We start from the raw sequence: 17,082 nt of genomic DNA on the forward strand, positions 1-17,082 counted from the left end.
TTTGAAGGCTGATCTCATGATTTGATGGTGATGTCATTAGGGTGTTTGCACAGGCTGCTGTTTTACTTTCAGTTTTGTATTCTGTGTAGAGCAGAGAATAACTCTTCAATAAATCTCTTGTTGTTACTCTGAATCTAGGTTTGCAATCTGTGTCTTTTCTTTCTGTTAAAATCCACAACCCCTAACATAGGACATTACATAAAGAAAGTTGGCAATGAGAGAGGGATTTTTTTTCAGCGAGAACATTGAGAAAAGATCCTAGGAAGAGAAAAAATTGTGTGTCCTCACATTCAAATATTAGAAGGCTGGGGAGAAGGAACAACAGGATTAAACATTGAACTGCTAGTGCAGGAAGACCAAGTAAGAAAAAGCTCTTGTGTGCTGTTAAAAGATCAGAGAAGGGTGGGATTCCAGACAATATCTGGTATATTTGAAAAAGAGTGGATGCTTTACTGTACAGCCAGGGTCATTTGAGAAATAAAAATCAAGGGGGGGAATTTTTCCATCCCACCCGCCACAGGAATCGTAGCAGGCGGGGGCGGATCATGTAAAGGTCCATTGACCTTGGGCGAGATTTTCCGGTTTTAGGGCAAGTGCGGTCGGAAAATCCCGTCCCAAGTCAACGGTCTCCAGGTTAAGAAGAGTACTAGGAACAATAAATAAAAAAATATACTGAGCAGTCTCGGGTCGCTAGTGCCTGCAAGTGAAATGGTGGGTCAGTTAGGATCCATGGGAGCTTTCAATGAAGAAAATCAATCATTGAGTTCATATGCCAAGTGGTTTCGGTACTTTGTACAAGTGAATAAAATTAAAAACGATTTGCTCCTATCAGTTTTACTCAGTACAATAGGATGTAAAACTTTCAATTTGTGCCGGAACTTGGTTCATCCAGCAAAACCAGGAACTAAAACTTATGATGACTTGACAAAAATCCTTGAAGTGCATTACTCTGCAAAGCCACTGATCATTGCGGAACGGTTCAGGTTCCACCAAAGGAATCAAGTAGAAGTTGAATGCATTGCTCAGTTTGTGGCAATCTTAAAAAGGCTGGCACAATGTTGTGCGTTTGGTGAGTCATTAGAATATACTCTTCGATATCATCTAGTTTGTGGTCTCCAAAATGAGGCTATCCAAGGAAGATTGCTGATTAAACATGCTTTGAATTTAAAGACAGCAGTAGAAATCACAGTGTCAATGGGAACTGGCTGCAAAAAGGCTTCACAATTTGGTGCAGGAATAAAGATCCACAAGTTGGGAACTGCCATAAGAAGTCAAAACAGCAGCAAGTATGCCATAGATGTGCCAAAAATAGGAATTACGATTGTGAAGAATAGAATGTTCAGGAATATGATGAAAGCTCCAACTGAACATCTTATCCATACAGGGTGAATCACATAGATTCGGGGTGATTCCAAAGTTTAGTGGACAACAAATTAGGAGGGAGGTGGATACCGGTGCTGTGATATCTTTAACTCTTGAGACTGAACACCAGCAAAAACTGAAACATCTTCTTTTACAACTAGCTGCCGTGATTTTAAGGACATACATGGAAAAGATCGTGCCATTAAAAGGTTACATCATGGTCAATGTACAGTTGAGTGGACAAACAGTGGAGTTCCCTTTCCATGTGGTCCGTGGTAATTTTCCAGTTCTATTTGGGAGATCGTGTTGCAGAAGATGAAACTTAACTGGAATACCGTCAGTAGACTGGTCAATGTCAAAACAGATCTACAGCACCTTCTGGATAAATACAAGAGTGTATTTGAAGATAAACATGGCTCAATAAAAGGAATTCAAGTGTAACTCAAGATAAAGCCTAATAGTCAACCAAGAAGTCTCAAAGCAAGAGGAGTGCCATCTGTAATTTATCACAAGATTGAAGAAGAATTAGTACAACTTGTTAACAGTCTTGTGTTAGAGCCAGTTACAGTGAGTGACTGAGCTACCCCCATTGTACCTGTACCTGTCATGAAACCAGATGCTTCAGTTTGTATTTGTGGTAATTTTAAAACAACCATGAATTTAGTGCTGTGTGCTGATCAATATTCGCTTCCTTTAATTGAAGATTTATTTGCCGGCTTATCAAGTGGGTAGAAATTCAACAAGATTGATCTTTCACAAGCATATTTACAGATGAATGGAGCCGCTGAGTCACAACCATTGCTTACCATTGTTATTCATAAAGGTCTTTTTCATTACAAAAAAATTACCTTTTGGAATAACATCCACACCAGCCCTATTGAAGGCATTGCAGTGTGGATTCCAAGTCTATCAAATGTTCCTGGTCACCCACACCAGTAAAAAAAAATCATCAAGATAATATTGTATCTCGGGTAACCCACTCAAGATTTGGTCCATTAACCACTGAAATAACGCAGGGGTCGAAGTGATTCCAAAGGGTAATCATTTGCATCGGAACAGGCCTTTGTGGATAACAATGGTAAGCAAGGGTCGTGATTCGGTTAAGACCTTCATTTGCAAGTAAGCCTGTGAAAGGTCAACTTTTCTAAACTTTTGCCCTTGATAAGCTCACAAACAGATCTTCGATCAGTGGAAGTGGGTACTGATCCACACAACATCAGGTTGATGGTCATTTTAAAATCTTCGCAAATGTGGACTGTACCATCCTGTTCCCTGACAGGCACTATTGGTGTGGCCCAGTCATTCATGTTAACAGGTTCCAAAACACCAGTGTCAACAAATCAATATAACTCGGATTCAACCATTGGATGAATCGCATATGGCACCACTCTCGCTTTGAGGATATTTGGTTGGCCATTTGGTTTGATTTTGTGATTCACTTGCATTCCTTCCATTGAGCCAAATGCATGTTCAAATACACTCTTATATCTGTTCAGAATGTGTTGTAGATCTGCCTTGGTATTGTCCAATCAGTTTACAGCACTCCAGTCCAGCTTGATCTTCTTCAACCAAGATCGTCCAAAGAGAGCTGGGAAGTTTCCTCAGACCACGTGGCGAGGCAGCTCCATCTTGACGATGATGTAGCCTTTCAAAGGTACAATTTCTTCCATATCAGTTCTTATAATCACATTTGCTTGCCTTAAGGGAAGATATTTTAGTTTCTGTTGATATATGGTCTCGGGGATTAAAGATATGGTGGCACCTGTGTCAACTTCCATTTTTACCGGCTGTCCGCTCAGTGTAGACTGCCCAAAATCAGTGGATTCCCCTTGGATCAATAACATGTTTGATCTTAGCTCCTCATCAAACTCCTGAAATGCCTCATCCTGATTGCTGTCATTCTCATCAGCCATGTCATAGAGTTATAATAGAGCAATACAGCAGGGAAACAGGCCCTTTGGCCAAACCAGTCTATGTCAACCTCCCAGCTAGTTCCAATTGCTCACGTTTGGCCCATATCCCTCTAATCCTTTCCCATCCATGTACTTATCCAAATGCTTTTTATATGTTGCTATTGAACCTGCCTCAACTACTTTCTCTGGCAGCTCATTCCATATAGGTTTCATATATACTACCCTCCGCCTAAGAACATAAGAACTAGGAGCAGGAGTAGGCCATCTGGCCCGTCGAACCTGCTCCACCATTCAATAAGATCATGGCTGATCTTTTCGTGGACTCAGCTCCACTTACCCGCCCGCTCACCATAACCCTTAATTCCTTTACTGTTCAAAAATTTATCTATCCTTGCCTTAAAAACATTCAATGAGGTAGCCTCAATTGTTTCACTGGGCAGGGAATTCCACAGATTCACAACCCTTTGGGTGAAGAAATTCCTCCTCAACTCAGTCCTAAATCTGCTCTTTCTTATTTTGAGGCTATGTCCCCTAGTTCTAATTTCACCTGCCAGTGAAACAACTTCCCTGCTTCTGTCTTATCTACTTCCTTCATAATCCTATATGTTTCTATAAGATCTCCCCTCATTCTTCTGAATTCCAATGAGTATAGCCCCAGTCTACTCAGTCTCTCCTCATAAGCCAACCCTCTCAACTCCGGAATCAACCTCGTGAATCTCCTCTGCACCCCTTCTAGTGCTAGTATAACCTTTCCCAAGTAAGGAGACCAAAACTGTACACAGTACTCCAGGTATGGCCTCAGCAGTACCTTATACAACTGCAACATAACCTCGCTGTTTTTAAACTCCATCCCTCTAGCAATGAAGGACAAAATTCCATTTGCCTTCTTAATTACCTGCTGCACCTGCAAAACAACTTGTTGTGATTCATGCACAAGGACATCCAGGTCCCTCTGCACAGCAGCATGCTGCAATTTTTTACAATTTAAATAATAGTCCATTTTGCTGTTATTCCTACCAAAATGGATGACCTCACATTTACCAATGCACGAACTTCTCTGCATGAAGAAGTTGCCCCTCAGGCTCCTTTTAAATCTGTCCTCTCTGACCTTAAATCTATGCCCTCTAGTTTTCAATTCCCCTACCATGGGAAAGACTGTGGGATGGGATTTTATGGCCTCACTTGTCCTGAAACCATAAAATCCCGCCTGAGGTCAACGGACCTTCCCATTGTCTGCCTCTCGCCCACTCTGATTCCCGTGGCAGGAATCACCCTATCTATGCCCCTTATGATTTTATACACCTCAATAAGATCACCACTCATTCTCCTACGTTCCAAGGAATAAATCCCTAGCCTGGCCAACCGCTCCCTGTAACTCAGGCCCTCTCGTCCTGGCAACATCCTTGTAAATCTTCTTTGCACTCTTTCCAGTTTATCAATGTCTTTTCTATAACAGGGATGACCAAAACTGTACACGATACTCCATGTTATAAATTATTTTCACTGTATTTGCCTTAGTCATCTTTTTACTTGTGTCCGGGTTCTTTTTCTGCCTGCTCTGTTCAGGGAATCCTGATCCGATCCTTGTTGTAATTCACTGAATGCACAACATGGAATGTCATGGATGATGATGGGATCCCATTCTCACACATATGGACACCAACTCAGGTACTGACAATGCACATTCTTTAGAATTGGGACATTGCCTTGGGCATGAGTGGGTTGCTTCCAGTGCAGGGGACAAGGATGGTACAGGTGCTAGCACCCGAGAGGGCAAGGCTGTACATGTGCTCTGAATAAATATAGGACTTTGTGCAGAGCTTGGGGCCCAACCTACCTCTCATTAAAAGAGTAGAAAACTCCAGCAGAGCACTTGAAGTCCATCCATGATGCAGCATTTGATTACTCTAGTCTCAGTTTCTTTTGCCATCCAAGCAATGTATAGTTTCTGCATTGGAAGCTAAGACTTCGGAAAACTAATGGCAGTTTGGCATCTCATTCAAGCTTAGATCACGCTCATGCAGGTCCAGCTTGCTGTCATGAAGGCTCAGACTGATGTCACCTTACTGGCTGCAGATACTTGTGTTCAAATGGGCTTGCAGGATCTCATAGCAGACCAGCAATCTAACCCCCAACACATTGCGAAGTGTGCAGAGGCGCCACCCCAGAAAAATGACCATAGCATCTGCTCCCCAGGATGACAGCATGTGTCCTCCTTCCATCTCGCCAGTGCTTTTGCTGCTGCCTAACCCACCAGCCCAAACTGCTGCCCAACCCATCCGCAATGTGGTTGACTCTCAACTGCTCTCGGGCAACTAGGGATGGGCAATAAATTCTGGCCAAACAGCGACGCCTGTGTCACACAAATGAATTTTTAAAAACAGCCAGCCCAAACTGCTGCTGTCCATGCAAAGATAGTGCAGTCTAAATCCAAGTGTTCTAGGAGCAGCTGAATAGAGTGATAGAGTCATAGAATCATACAGCGTAAAAGAGGCCCTTCAGCCAATCGAGTGCGCACCTACACATTAAAAACACCTGAACTCCCACCTAATCCCATCTGCCAGCACTTGGCACATAGCCCTGAATGTTATGACGTGTTCGTCTAGATACTTCTGAAAGGATGTGAGGCAACCCGCCTCCACCACCCTCCCAGGCAGCAGATTCCAGACTGTCACCACCCTCTGGTTAAAAAAGGTTTTTCCTCACATTCCCCCCTGAACCTCCCACCCCTCACCTTGAATCTATGTCCCCTCATGACTGACCTTTGAAATAAGGGGAACAGCTGCTCCTTTTCCATTCTGTCCATGTCTCTCATAATCTTGTACACCTCAATCAGGTCACCCCTCAGTTTTCTCTGCACCAACGAAAACAACCCAAGCTTATGCAACCTCACTTCATAACTTAAATTTTCCATCCCAGGCAGCATCCTGGTGAATCTTCTCTGCACCCCCTCTAGTGCAATCACATCCTTCCAATAACATGGTGACCAGAACTGCACACAGTAGCTGTGGCCTCACCAAAGTTCTATACAACTCCAACACGACTTCCCTGCTTTTGCCTAATCTGTACCTAGATTGATAAAGGCAAGTGTCTCCTGTGCCTTTTACACCAACCTACTAACATGCCCTTCCACTTTCAGAGATCTGTGGACAAACACGCAAAGGTCCCTTTGTTCCACATAACTTCCTAGTGTCCCACCATTCATTGAGTACTTACTTGTCAAGTGACTCCTTCCAAAGTGTATCACCTCACACTTTTCAGGGTTAAATTCCATCTGCTACTTATCTGCCCTTTGACCATTCCATCTCTATCTTCTTGTAGCCCAAGACACACTGCCTCACTGTTAACCACCCGTCCAATCTTTGTGCCATCCGCAAACTTAATAATCCTACCCCCACAAAGTCATCACTGTCATTTATCTAAATGATGAATAATAGGGGGCCCAATATAGATCCCTGCGGTATGCCACTGGACACTGACTTCCAGTCACTAAAGCAGCCTTTTGTCATCACCCTCTGTCTCTTACAACTGAGCCAATTTTGAATCCACTTTATCAAATTCCCCTGCATCCAATGTGAATTTATTTTCTTTACAAGTCTCCCATGTGGAACCTTGTCAAAGGCTTTGCTGAAATCCATATAAACTCCATTGACTGCACTATCCTTGTCTACACACCTAGTCACCTCCTCAAAAAATTCAATCAAATTTTGTTCGGAGTATGGCCTTGCAGTACTCCCTCTGCACACACTCCCTCTGACGAATCCATGCTAACTATCCTTGATTAAGCTTTGCCTCTCCAAGTGGAAATTGATGCTCTCCTTCAGAAGTTTCTTTAATAGTTTCCCTTCCACTGACATGAGACTCACTGGTCTGTAGGTCCCTGGTTTATCTCTACAACTCTTCTTAAATAGCACCTCCCCTGTGACCAGAGAAGAATTAAAAATTTGGGTCAGAGCCCCTGGAATGTCCTCCCACAGCAGCCTAGGGCACAATTCATCTGAATCTGGAAATTTATCCACTTTTAAGGCTGCCGGCAACTCCAAGACCTTGTCCTTCCCTATGGCAATTTGCTCAAGAACTTCACAGCCTCCCTCCCTGAATTTCATACCATCGTCCCCATTCTTAGGTGAAATCGGATATGAAGTATTCATTCAACACTCTACCAATGTCCTCTGGCTCCACCCACAGATTGTCCCGTTGGTCCCTAATGGCCCTACTCTTTCCCTGGTTCTTCCCATTGATATACTTATACCTTGGGATAGGAATCGATCATTTAGCCTCTTGAACCTGTTCCGTGACCTATCTTTTATGAATGCATGCTAGCTCTTTCTGATCAGCCAAAAATATTCACAGTGTTCAGTGACACTATCCTGAATTATAGGCTCCAGTGATTCCCTGACAACAGCTGTTAGACCAACTAGTTTAAAATTCTCTAATTTCCACGTCTCATCTTCCTTAAAAAGCGTGAACAATTTTCCAATATGAAGGAACTGGTCAAGGCCATCCTGCAAGGCCACTTGTAGTTTCCATCTCTGAACTTCAGCAACCTTACTGCCAGTCACTATGACAACACTGAACAGGAGGTTGAGGAGTTCACCTCTTCTACATCTATATAGTTGTCCTGAGCTACCATTTTGCGTAATATTGTTGTTTAACCTTGGGGTTCTTTGATTATATTCTTTTTGACATCTCCTACCAAGTCCTCACTGTGATAAATATAGTGCTCATATTATCGATGACATATTGCCATGCTTATTGCTTTTACAACATACTGCAAGGCCATACTCCTAGCAGAGAGGTCCATAGGAGTGTGGCTAAGAAAAACATCCTTTCTGAATTGTCTTCTGAGCCTTTGCACAGACTGTTATGCTTGTCATAGATGGATTATTGAACCTTTCATCTTAATACTGGTGAATTGGCTTGTTAGATGCTTGAGGGGCATTTGCGAATCAATATTACAGCTTACTGTTATCACCCATTTTCAAAGCGCACATTCCTGCTATTTTCCTAGTTGATTGTTCAATATAAAGGAAAATATACTTGCGTTCTTCTTGAAAATGTACACCACCAAAAATAGACAGTCAGATATTCCATTGCTTGCCGAAGTTGGGCCGAAGGGCCTGTTTCCGAGCTGTAAACCTCTATGACTCTATGCTATTAGTGGAATCTTCCTGTGTACAAATTATCTGCTGCACTTGCCTACAAAATTGTGGTGACCATACTTCAAAAGCATATCATTGTCTAAGAAGCACTGTGAAACATCCTGAATTTGTGGAAGACACCATATTCTTGCTTGCCTTGTAGATATTTGATCCATGCTGCAAGATGTTGATTTTGAGCAGCTTGATATTTGTCTCCTTTGTAAGTTAACTAAGGAACAAATAGTTCATTAGTCATAAGGATTAGGATGTGCTAAGAGATGTAAATGTTGCATGATGATCATTTATTCAGACTCCTGAACATAAATTGTAAATACAATAGGCGGGATGTTCCAGCTTAGCTCGCCCCAAGACTGGAAAATACCGCCCAAGGTCAACGGACCTTTCCATGGTCCGCCCCTCACCTGTTACGATTTCCATGGTGGGCAGAATGGGAAAATTCACCCCAGTGGATCAAATAATTTGGGATAGCCGAATATCTAATGAGCGTCTGTCTTTAGTTAAGCTTGCTGTATTGCATTCACCTTTTAATATTTTGGCATGGAAAGTGATTTAAAGTACGAGCTGATAATAGAACCATGAAGGAATTAGGACTTTCCAGACCTGATTGAACAGGGATATTTAGCTAACCATTGAATTATGATGAAATGAACAATGTAAGGAAGTGTTAATTAGAGTGAGTAATTTCAATCAAATCAAGTGCAGAAAAAGGAGTAGAGTAGGAAAGAAAGATGGGACTCAGAGACATAGTGAAAAAACACACAGAGGGTAAGTAAAAGAAAGTTTACATTTTACATTAATAAAATCTACAAAATCAATTAAAATCTGAAAAAAAGAGCGTTTATGTATTTTTCAATACCAGAGACATTGACTGGCAGTAATTAACACTCATCACATTAAACATTTCAGCATGAAAGGACCACATTTTTTATGGTGAGTTTAGCTCGAATCTACTGTGCAAATGTAGTAACTTCACTCTATTTGGGGAGGCACAGTGGTTAGCACTGCTGCCTCACAGCGTCACGGATCCGGGTTCGATTCTGGACTTGGGTGACTGTCTGTGTGGAATTTGCACGTTCTCCTCATGTCTGCGTGGGTTTCCCCGCACAGTTCAAAGATGGGTTAGGTGGATTGGCCATGTTAGGTTGCCCCTTAGTGTCCAGCGATGTGTAGGTTGGGTGAATTGGCCATGGTGGATGCGCGGGCTTGTGGGGATGGCTTCCTTCTGCACTGCAGGAATTCTACAATTCTCATGATATGATTCTATTTGATGGTGAGAAAGACCGTGAGATGTCATCACAAATCCAATGGTAGACAGCTGCAACTGGGACAGCAACTTTTGGGCTTTTCAGTTAAACATCTGTCCCTTGCCTCAGGTTGCTGTTCAGTGTATACATAAATAATGCTGAGCACTATTAGCCTGACAGCAAATTCTGGCCCAATAAAACAAATTTCCAAAGAAACAGACTTCTTAGTAATGGTGTTGCCCAATCATTTATAAATATTTTGCTGAGATTTACAGCTCATGTAAATGGTTCACACTCAGGTGCACAGATACAATTTGTGCCATGTTATTAACTAATATTTTATGCTATACTGTGTGTTGGTTTAATCAAATATGGTGATGTTGACAGGAGGAAGTATACATTTTCAGCTATATTTTAATTTTTTTATATGTCAGTGTACACACATCAACGTATTTTTCCAACTGTCAGTCTATACAACTCAGTAAATATTTCTTTTAGCAGAAGAAATGCATAAAAAGGCAACTTTAAAAGCATGTACAATCATTGCAGGAATAGGTGAGGTGGTGGGCATGTAGGGGAGATGGCGGTTTAGTGGTAACATCAGTAGGCTAGTAATCCTGAGACCCGCGCAAATGCTCTGGGGACATGGATTCAAATCCCACCACTGCAGCTGTCTGAATTTAAATTCAATAAATAAATCTGGAATTGCAAAGTTAGTCTAAGTGATAGTGACCATGGAACCATTATTGTAAAAATCCATCTGGTTTACTCATGTCCTTCAAGAAAGGAAATCTGACATCCTTGTTTGGCCTAAATATGAATTCAGACCTGCTGCAATGTGTTTGACTCTGAACTGCCCTCTGAAATGGCTGAGCAAGCCACACAGTTCAAGGGTTATTACGGATGGGCAACAAATGTTGGCCTTGCCACATCCGATAAAAGAAGAAAGAAAAAGAAACAGCAGTGGACGTAATTAATGTAATTGTTATATTTAAGTTGTTATATTCTTCCTGAAAGCTGCTTAGCTCTGGCGTTCAGAGTGAGGACAACAGATTAGGTTTGATTCCCATTCCAGCTGAGGTAGTCTTGGGACCTGCTTCTGACAAAAACTGCCAAGAAAACAGTTTAGGAATTAAGCATCTGCAGACAATTAGCCAAGGATGTGCCTTTGGGCTGAGTGCACATGACATGACATTCTTCCTGTGGTGGATGGGGAAGGACCAGGTGGTTTACTAGGAACTTTTTTTTCCATTGCCAGTGAACTATTTTATGTGCTATCAGAAACCAATTTAAAGCATAAAAAGTTCCAGTCTGCCGTCATAATGTTGCTGTATGATATTTGTATAGCTGTTTGGATGAATCTCAAGTTGCATGGTACAGCAATGGTATATGTGTAAAGAATAAATATCTGAGAGTGACACAGGATTTTCCCTCCACGACATGAAACAGGAGTTTGCCGGTCCCAAACCTGCCTCTGAGGGAAAATGGTCACTCTTCGGGATTTTCATGGAAGCACATCTTTAGTAGGCATGGGTAGGCGTAACAGAGTGCAACAGGCAGGCTCTCAAAACTGGAGGGCCAATCTGAGGCCTTTTAGCACGAGAGGTGCAGTAAGATGCAAAAGAAGACCAGTAATTGAGAGGCCGCTCCAAAATGGAGATGACTTCTCATTGTCCTTTCGAAAAGTTTAGATCCAGCAGCGAGCTCATCATTGTTGGAGCAGTGGTGGCTCGGAGAGGCAGGAATTCACCGAGTGAAATCCCTCAACGTGGCAGCATCTGATTGCACTTGCATACAAGCAAAAAGGAAGAGCGTGTAGACTTGCCTGGAGATCTGGCACCCCAAGCTGCCACTGGGTGCCTGCCTCTAGACACTTCAACATATCGGTGTCACACTGGAAAACTGAAGGCCCACTGGGAAATGGAGAGCGGGTGGCCCTGTTGGCCCCAAGCCCACTTTAATAAAAGTGGTAAGGGTGGCCTCTTTGGGTCTGGAAGCTGGCACACCAGCTGATGCCTGTGTTTTTGTGCCCTGTTCAGCTCCATTCCCTTCCTTGGCAGCAGCCGAAAATTCAGCCCCACGAGTTGTCAAATCAAAGTATGTACTGCTTTTAAATGTTCCAGATTATGTTCCCATTTCCAATCATATGTTGTTTTATATTTTTGATATATTGTTTTATATATTCTATATCCTCCAAGCTAATCTTGTTCATATGTTTTGAGCTGTGCGATGAGGATGTTTATATTTTATGCAAAATGGTCACAACCCTCACCTGAATGTGCTACAGCAGTTCAAAAAGGGTAGCTCGGGGCGAGTAGGAATGGGCAACAAGAGATACTCACTTCTCATTTTTGTTTGTTTTTTATTCATTAATTCAAGGGAGAAGTGAGTATCTCTTGTTGCCCATCCCCACTCGCCCCGAGCTACCTTTTTGAACTGCTGCAGCCCATGTGGTATAGATGCTCCCTTAGAGGCTGTTCCAACTTGCATCCAGTAGAATCTGGAGTTCCAGATTTTAACCTGGCAACAATGAAGGAATGGTGATATATTGTCAAGTTGGTGCCTGATAGCAAATGCTGGCCCAATGGGCAGCATGGTGGCACAGTGGTTAGCACAGCTGCCTCACAGCTCCAGGGACCCGTGTTCGATTCCCGGCTTATGAGGTTATGGGGATAGGGCCTGGGTGGGATTATGGTCGGTGCAGAGTCGATTGGCTGAATGGCCACCTTCTGCACTGTAGGGATTCTATGATTCTATGACTTGGAGGGGAAATTTCTGCCGGCCCCCAATATCCCAAAGGCAACCCAAATGCTCACTTTGACTGCTCAGTGAATCAGCTACATGTGAAATAAGAATTTAAACAAGAAGCACCAAGTCAAGATTGCTGAACATATCCACGTCATTTACTTACTTGAGTTCTTGAGAGGATCCAGCCCTGATGTGTGGTGTTTCCACTGACTGTTCAAACACTGCACCTTCTGGACCTGGGAGAGAAACATAAACAAAATTATAATTCAAGGATCTATATTTACTACAAGGAAAAATGAGTTTATGATTGAAATAATCATGTGTGCTCTCATTTAATAAAATCAAACACCTGAACTGTATCATGCAAGTTGTTGCATCACCTAAAAATCACAAGCCACATTTTTACTATACTCATGAGCCTGAGTTTTTGAAAGGGTCACAGTCTGGGTCGGATGCAAGCAGGCACACGATTTGGTGTCACTAGTGCCGGGCACAGCCACAATCCTGACCTAGGCTATTTTGAATGAGGACTGTTCAGGGTTGGACCACCAGGAAGCAGCAGGTAGCCAATTGAGGCCAACTATTTTCAATTAAAGGTCCTAAGAACGTGCTATTCCCATGCTGACTGGAATTTTCAATGTGGGCGTGCCCAGGTCAACATGGTGGGCTCAGCATAAGAAGAGGGGGAAGCTGACCCCCTCCCCGATCGATAGTGATCGCTGGGCCATAGCTGCACCTCCTGGATCATGGCCAGGCAGCTGTAGTTATTTGAAACATGAATTAAACTTACCTGCACTTGTCCCTCGCTGACTCCACGATCACTTCAGCAGCCAATGGGGCTGCTGAATACTGAGTGTTCAAGAGTTTCCCATTGGCCCTCCACGCTGGGAGCCTGACCATCCTGCTTGGATGGCAAACCAGCTCAATCGCTCTCAATGAGGTGAAGTTTCAAAAATCCATGTTTATTATAGAATCCTACAGTACAGAAGGCGACCTTTCGGCCCATCGAGTATGACCGCAATCCCATCCAGGCCCTATGGATTTACCGTAGTAGTCCCGCTCACACTAAGGGGCAATTTAACAGGGCCAATCCACCTACTCCGCACATCATTGGACTGTGAGAGGAAACCGGAAAACCCAGAGAAAACCCATGCAGAATGTGCAAATTCCACACAGATAGTGACCCGAGGCCGGAATTGAACCCGGGTCCCTGGCGCTGTGAGGCAGCAGTGCTAACCACTGTGCCACCGTGCCGCTGTATGGATCCACCGTGTGGATGTTCTTAAAGCATACTGGGCAGGGTTGGGAATGGAATTAGTTCCCAGATCCAGTTCATGATTCCTGGTTGAAAATCCAGCCTTTTGTTAACCTCTGGTTTCTATTATTACCAAAGGACCCAAATTAAACAAAGGTATTTTAAAAAAACTGTTGTCAAAATTGCAAATCTTCAATTCTTGAGAAGTGTCCATACTAGGCAAGTTATTTAAATCTAGAGGTATGAAATTGAGTGTTAAACATGCTGGCTGTGAAAATGCAATTAGATGGACAGTGCTGGTTGGTAGCTGAGAATAAATAAAATTATATGAGAGCATTTCATATGTGTAAAGTAATCAATACCTCTTCATAAGTTACAGAAATTTTCCTCCGCATGCTGCCCAATTTTCTTTCTCCAGTTTGAAGTATGCAATTATTTCTGTTGTCCTTCAAACTACTAAGTGAATGACATGGGTTGGAGAGCCACAGATAAGTGCTGATGTTAGCAGCTGTCTTGGAATGATTGGCAGCAAATGGTTGAGGATAAGGGCTAGGTTTTAACTGTTGGATGACTGGCTTGTGGAGAGTGCTGGTAGGTCACTTGATGGTGCAGCTGATTCGGATCCACCTTGAGGGCTTGGCCCCATGACCATACGGCTGGAGGGCTGAAAGCACCTCTTCTTTTAAATTGGGCATTGCTGGCTAGGCCAGTACTTATTGCCCATCACATTGCAGCTCACCTACTCCAGACTGATGTAATATTGAGCCTAAACAAAACCATAGCTGGATTTTCCTTCAATAATTTTAGAACAAGGGACTGCAGGGCAACCTAGCAGAAATCTTAACTCGCCAAAAGTAGCACAATTGGGTGCAGTTACAATGTCAAATTGTGGTTAATAGATGCCATTATTGCTCCAATAATGCTGACATTCTGCCCACTGTTGTTTTTATACGGGTTTTTATTTGAGAAAGAAGGGAAGAGAGGGTTACAATAATAGATTTAGAAAAGGAAAGATAGGTGGAGCATAAACACTGGCATGGGTTGATTGGGTCAAATGGCCTGTTTCTTTACTATATATCTCATGTATTCCTATGTAAAGTCTTGTCATCAGTTATCAGGTGATAAGCTGAGAGTCAGCAGAAGGAAGGGGAGTTAGAAGAGGAGGACATGGTAGAGGATGTGGCTGAAGAGGAGCAAGAAGAAGGCAAGAGTCCAGACAGCCTCTTTCTGCCCAAGCTGCTGCCTCCCTTTTTCACTGTCAATCACATTGTCACCTTAGCCACAATGCAAAAATCAAAGCAAACACTCACCAAATCAAATTTATAAATGATAATGTGTCATATTGCAAACCTAATCACCGTGTGTATTCCATTGTTGCAGGGGTGAGCAAACCTTTTGGCTAGAGGGCCATATCATAGAATCAAAGAATCCCTACAGTGCAGATGGAGGATATTCGGTCCATTGAGACTGCACCAACAACATTCCCACCCAGGCCCTCTCCCCCTAACCCCAAGAATTTACCTCACTAGTCCCCCTGACACTAAGGGGCAATTTATCCAAGGCCAATCAACTGAACTCGTACATTTTTGGAGTATGGGAGGAAACCGGAGCACCTGGAGGAAACCCACGCAGACACAGGGAGAACGTGTAAACTCTGCACAGTCACCCAAGACCAAATTGAACCTGGGCCCCTGGCACTGTGAGGCAGCGTGCTAACCACTGCGCCAACATGCCACCCATCTGGGTATGGAGGGTTGGCCATTAATGTTCAAGAAATTAACAGATCTAATAAACATTAATTTTGATACAAATAAATGTTAAACTATTATTGTGATAATTATACCATTGTAAAGATGCATTATGTACAATAATAAAACCAAATGCACCAAATATGAACAATGCAGTTAGTCACCCGTCTTTACAATGGCATCATATTCTGCTGTCACTTTTTCTCTTACCACTGATGCCGCTTGACGTGCTGAGTACTTCCAGCATTTTACGGTATTATTTCAGATTTCCAGTATCTGCAGTATTTTGTTTTGGCCTTGCCAATATAAATGCTGCAATGCTGTGATCTGGTGTTGCAAGAACCACCAAGGGAAAAATCAAAAAGAAAATGTAGAGAGACCAAAAGGCAACTGAGAGACAGTTGCTTGTGCAGAGTTATCTGTATTCCCCTCTCTACCTCTCATTCCTCCAGCTGGGATTTAATAACCTCACAGCACAGATTTAAAAAGATACGACAAAGTGATTCTGTATTCTGTTCCGCACATGTTAGGGAACATGATCCTAATTGTCAATTATATCAAAACCCAAGCCCTGACCCAAATCTGTACTTTTCATTTTTTTTATTACATTCATCAGCCCTCTTCAAAACATTTTAACCTCAGCCGCACCTCTGGCAGAAGGAGAAAATGTCGTTAATTTTAGGAAGTGCACAAATAACTAATCACCGAGATGCTTATCTCCATGTTAAACTGATATTGCTTGGAGAGCCTTCAGTCCTACATATCTTGGGATTCACTGCAGGTAGCAGCATTTATGCTTCAATATCTCAATCCTCTGTCAGCAAGCAGAATTGTAGGTCTATGTTTCGCTAGGACTACAAATCTGTTAACCTCTGGTTCTTTTGCCAATTACCTTAAATCTGTGTCCTCTGGTTACCGACCCTTCTGCCACCAGAAACAGTTTCTCATCATTTACCTGGATCATTGAAAATGCTCGCCACAGCTGAATGAATACAGCTTCTAGTTAGTTAGAGTTGGGATGTCAACCTTTTCACTGACAAAGCTGTGATGCACAAGCTCACAAATACGCCCCTGACTGACCATTGCATTGTGAGGTTAGCTCCGGACTTAGGTGGGGCAAAGTACAAAAACTGATGCATGTCAACCGCTGATGGCAAATTTATGCGTTTTCAGAATTTAATATTGAGGTCCATCTCAACTTCATTCGTGATTTTGGGGAACACCCCTACTAAATCTACCCTTAACTTTCTCTGCATGCTTTGCTTTCAATGACTGATGTACTAGGACAGCCAGGTCCCCTTGTACATCGACACTATCCCAATCTATCACCATTTATATAATACTCTGCCATTCTGTTTCTCGGTCCGAATTGGATAACTTTACATTTACCCACATTATACTGCAGTAAAAACAAAAAAACAGCCTTCTAGTCCTCACCCGTCACAACCTCTCACCCCCCCCACCCACCCCCATGAACCCTCATACCCTCCATGCCAACCTATAGCACCAGCATGGCCATTCATAAGAACATAAGAAATAGGAGCAGGAGTAGGCCATCTAGCCCCTCGAGCCTGCCCCGCCATTCAATAAGATCATGGCTGATCTGAAGTGGATCAGTACCACTTACCCGTCTGATCCCTATAACCCCTA

General features: G+C 42.8%; 1 protein-coding gene across 1 annotated transcript in view; it reads right to left on the reverse strand.

The window, feature by feature from the left end:
• The window catches only part of sgcz (sarcoglycan zeta), a 459,259-nt gene that overhangs the window by 57,780 nt on the left and 384,397 nt on the right, over nt 1-17,082 (reverse strand). The window contains exon 5 of the mRNA XM_078239226.1: nt 12,593-12,665. Within this exon, the coding sequence (XP_078095352.1) occupies nt 12,593-12,665 (73 nt within the window). The remainder of the gene's footprint in view (nt 1-12,592; nt 12,666-17,082) is intronic.

Source organism: Mustelus asterias, chromosome 1 (assembly GCF_964213995.1).
Source record: "Mustelus asterias chromosome 1, sMusAst1.hap1.1, whole genome shotgun sequence".
NCBI lineage: Eukaryota > Metazoa > Chordata > Chondrichthyes > Carcharhiniformes > Triakidae > Mustelus > Mustelus asterias.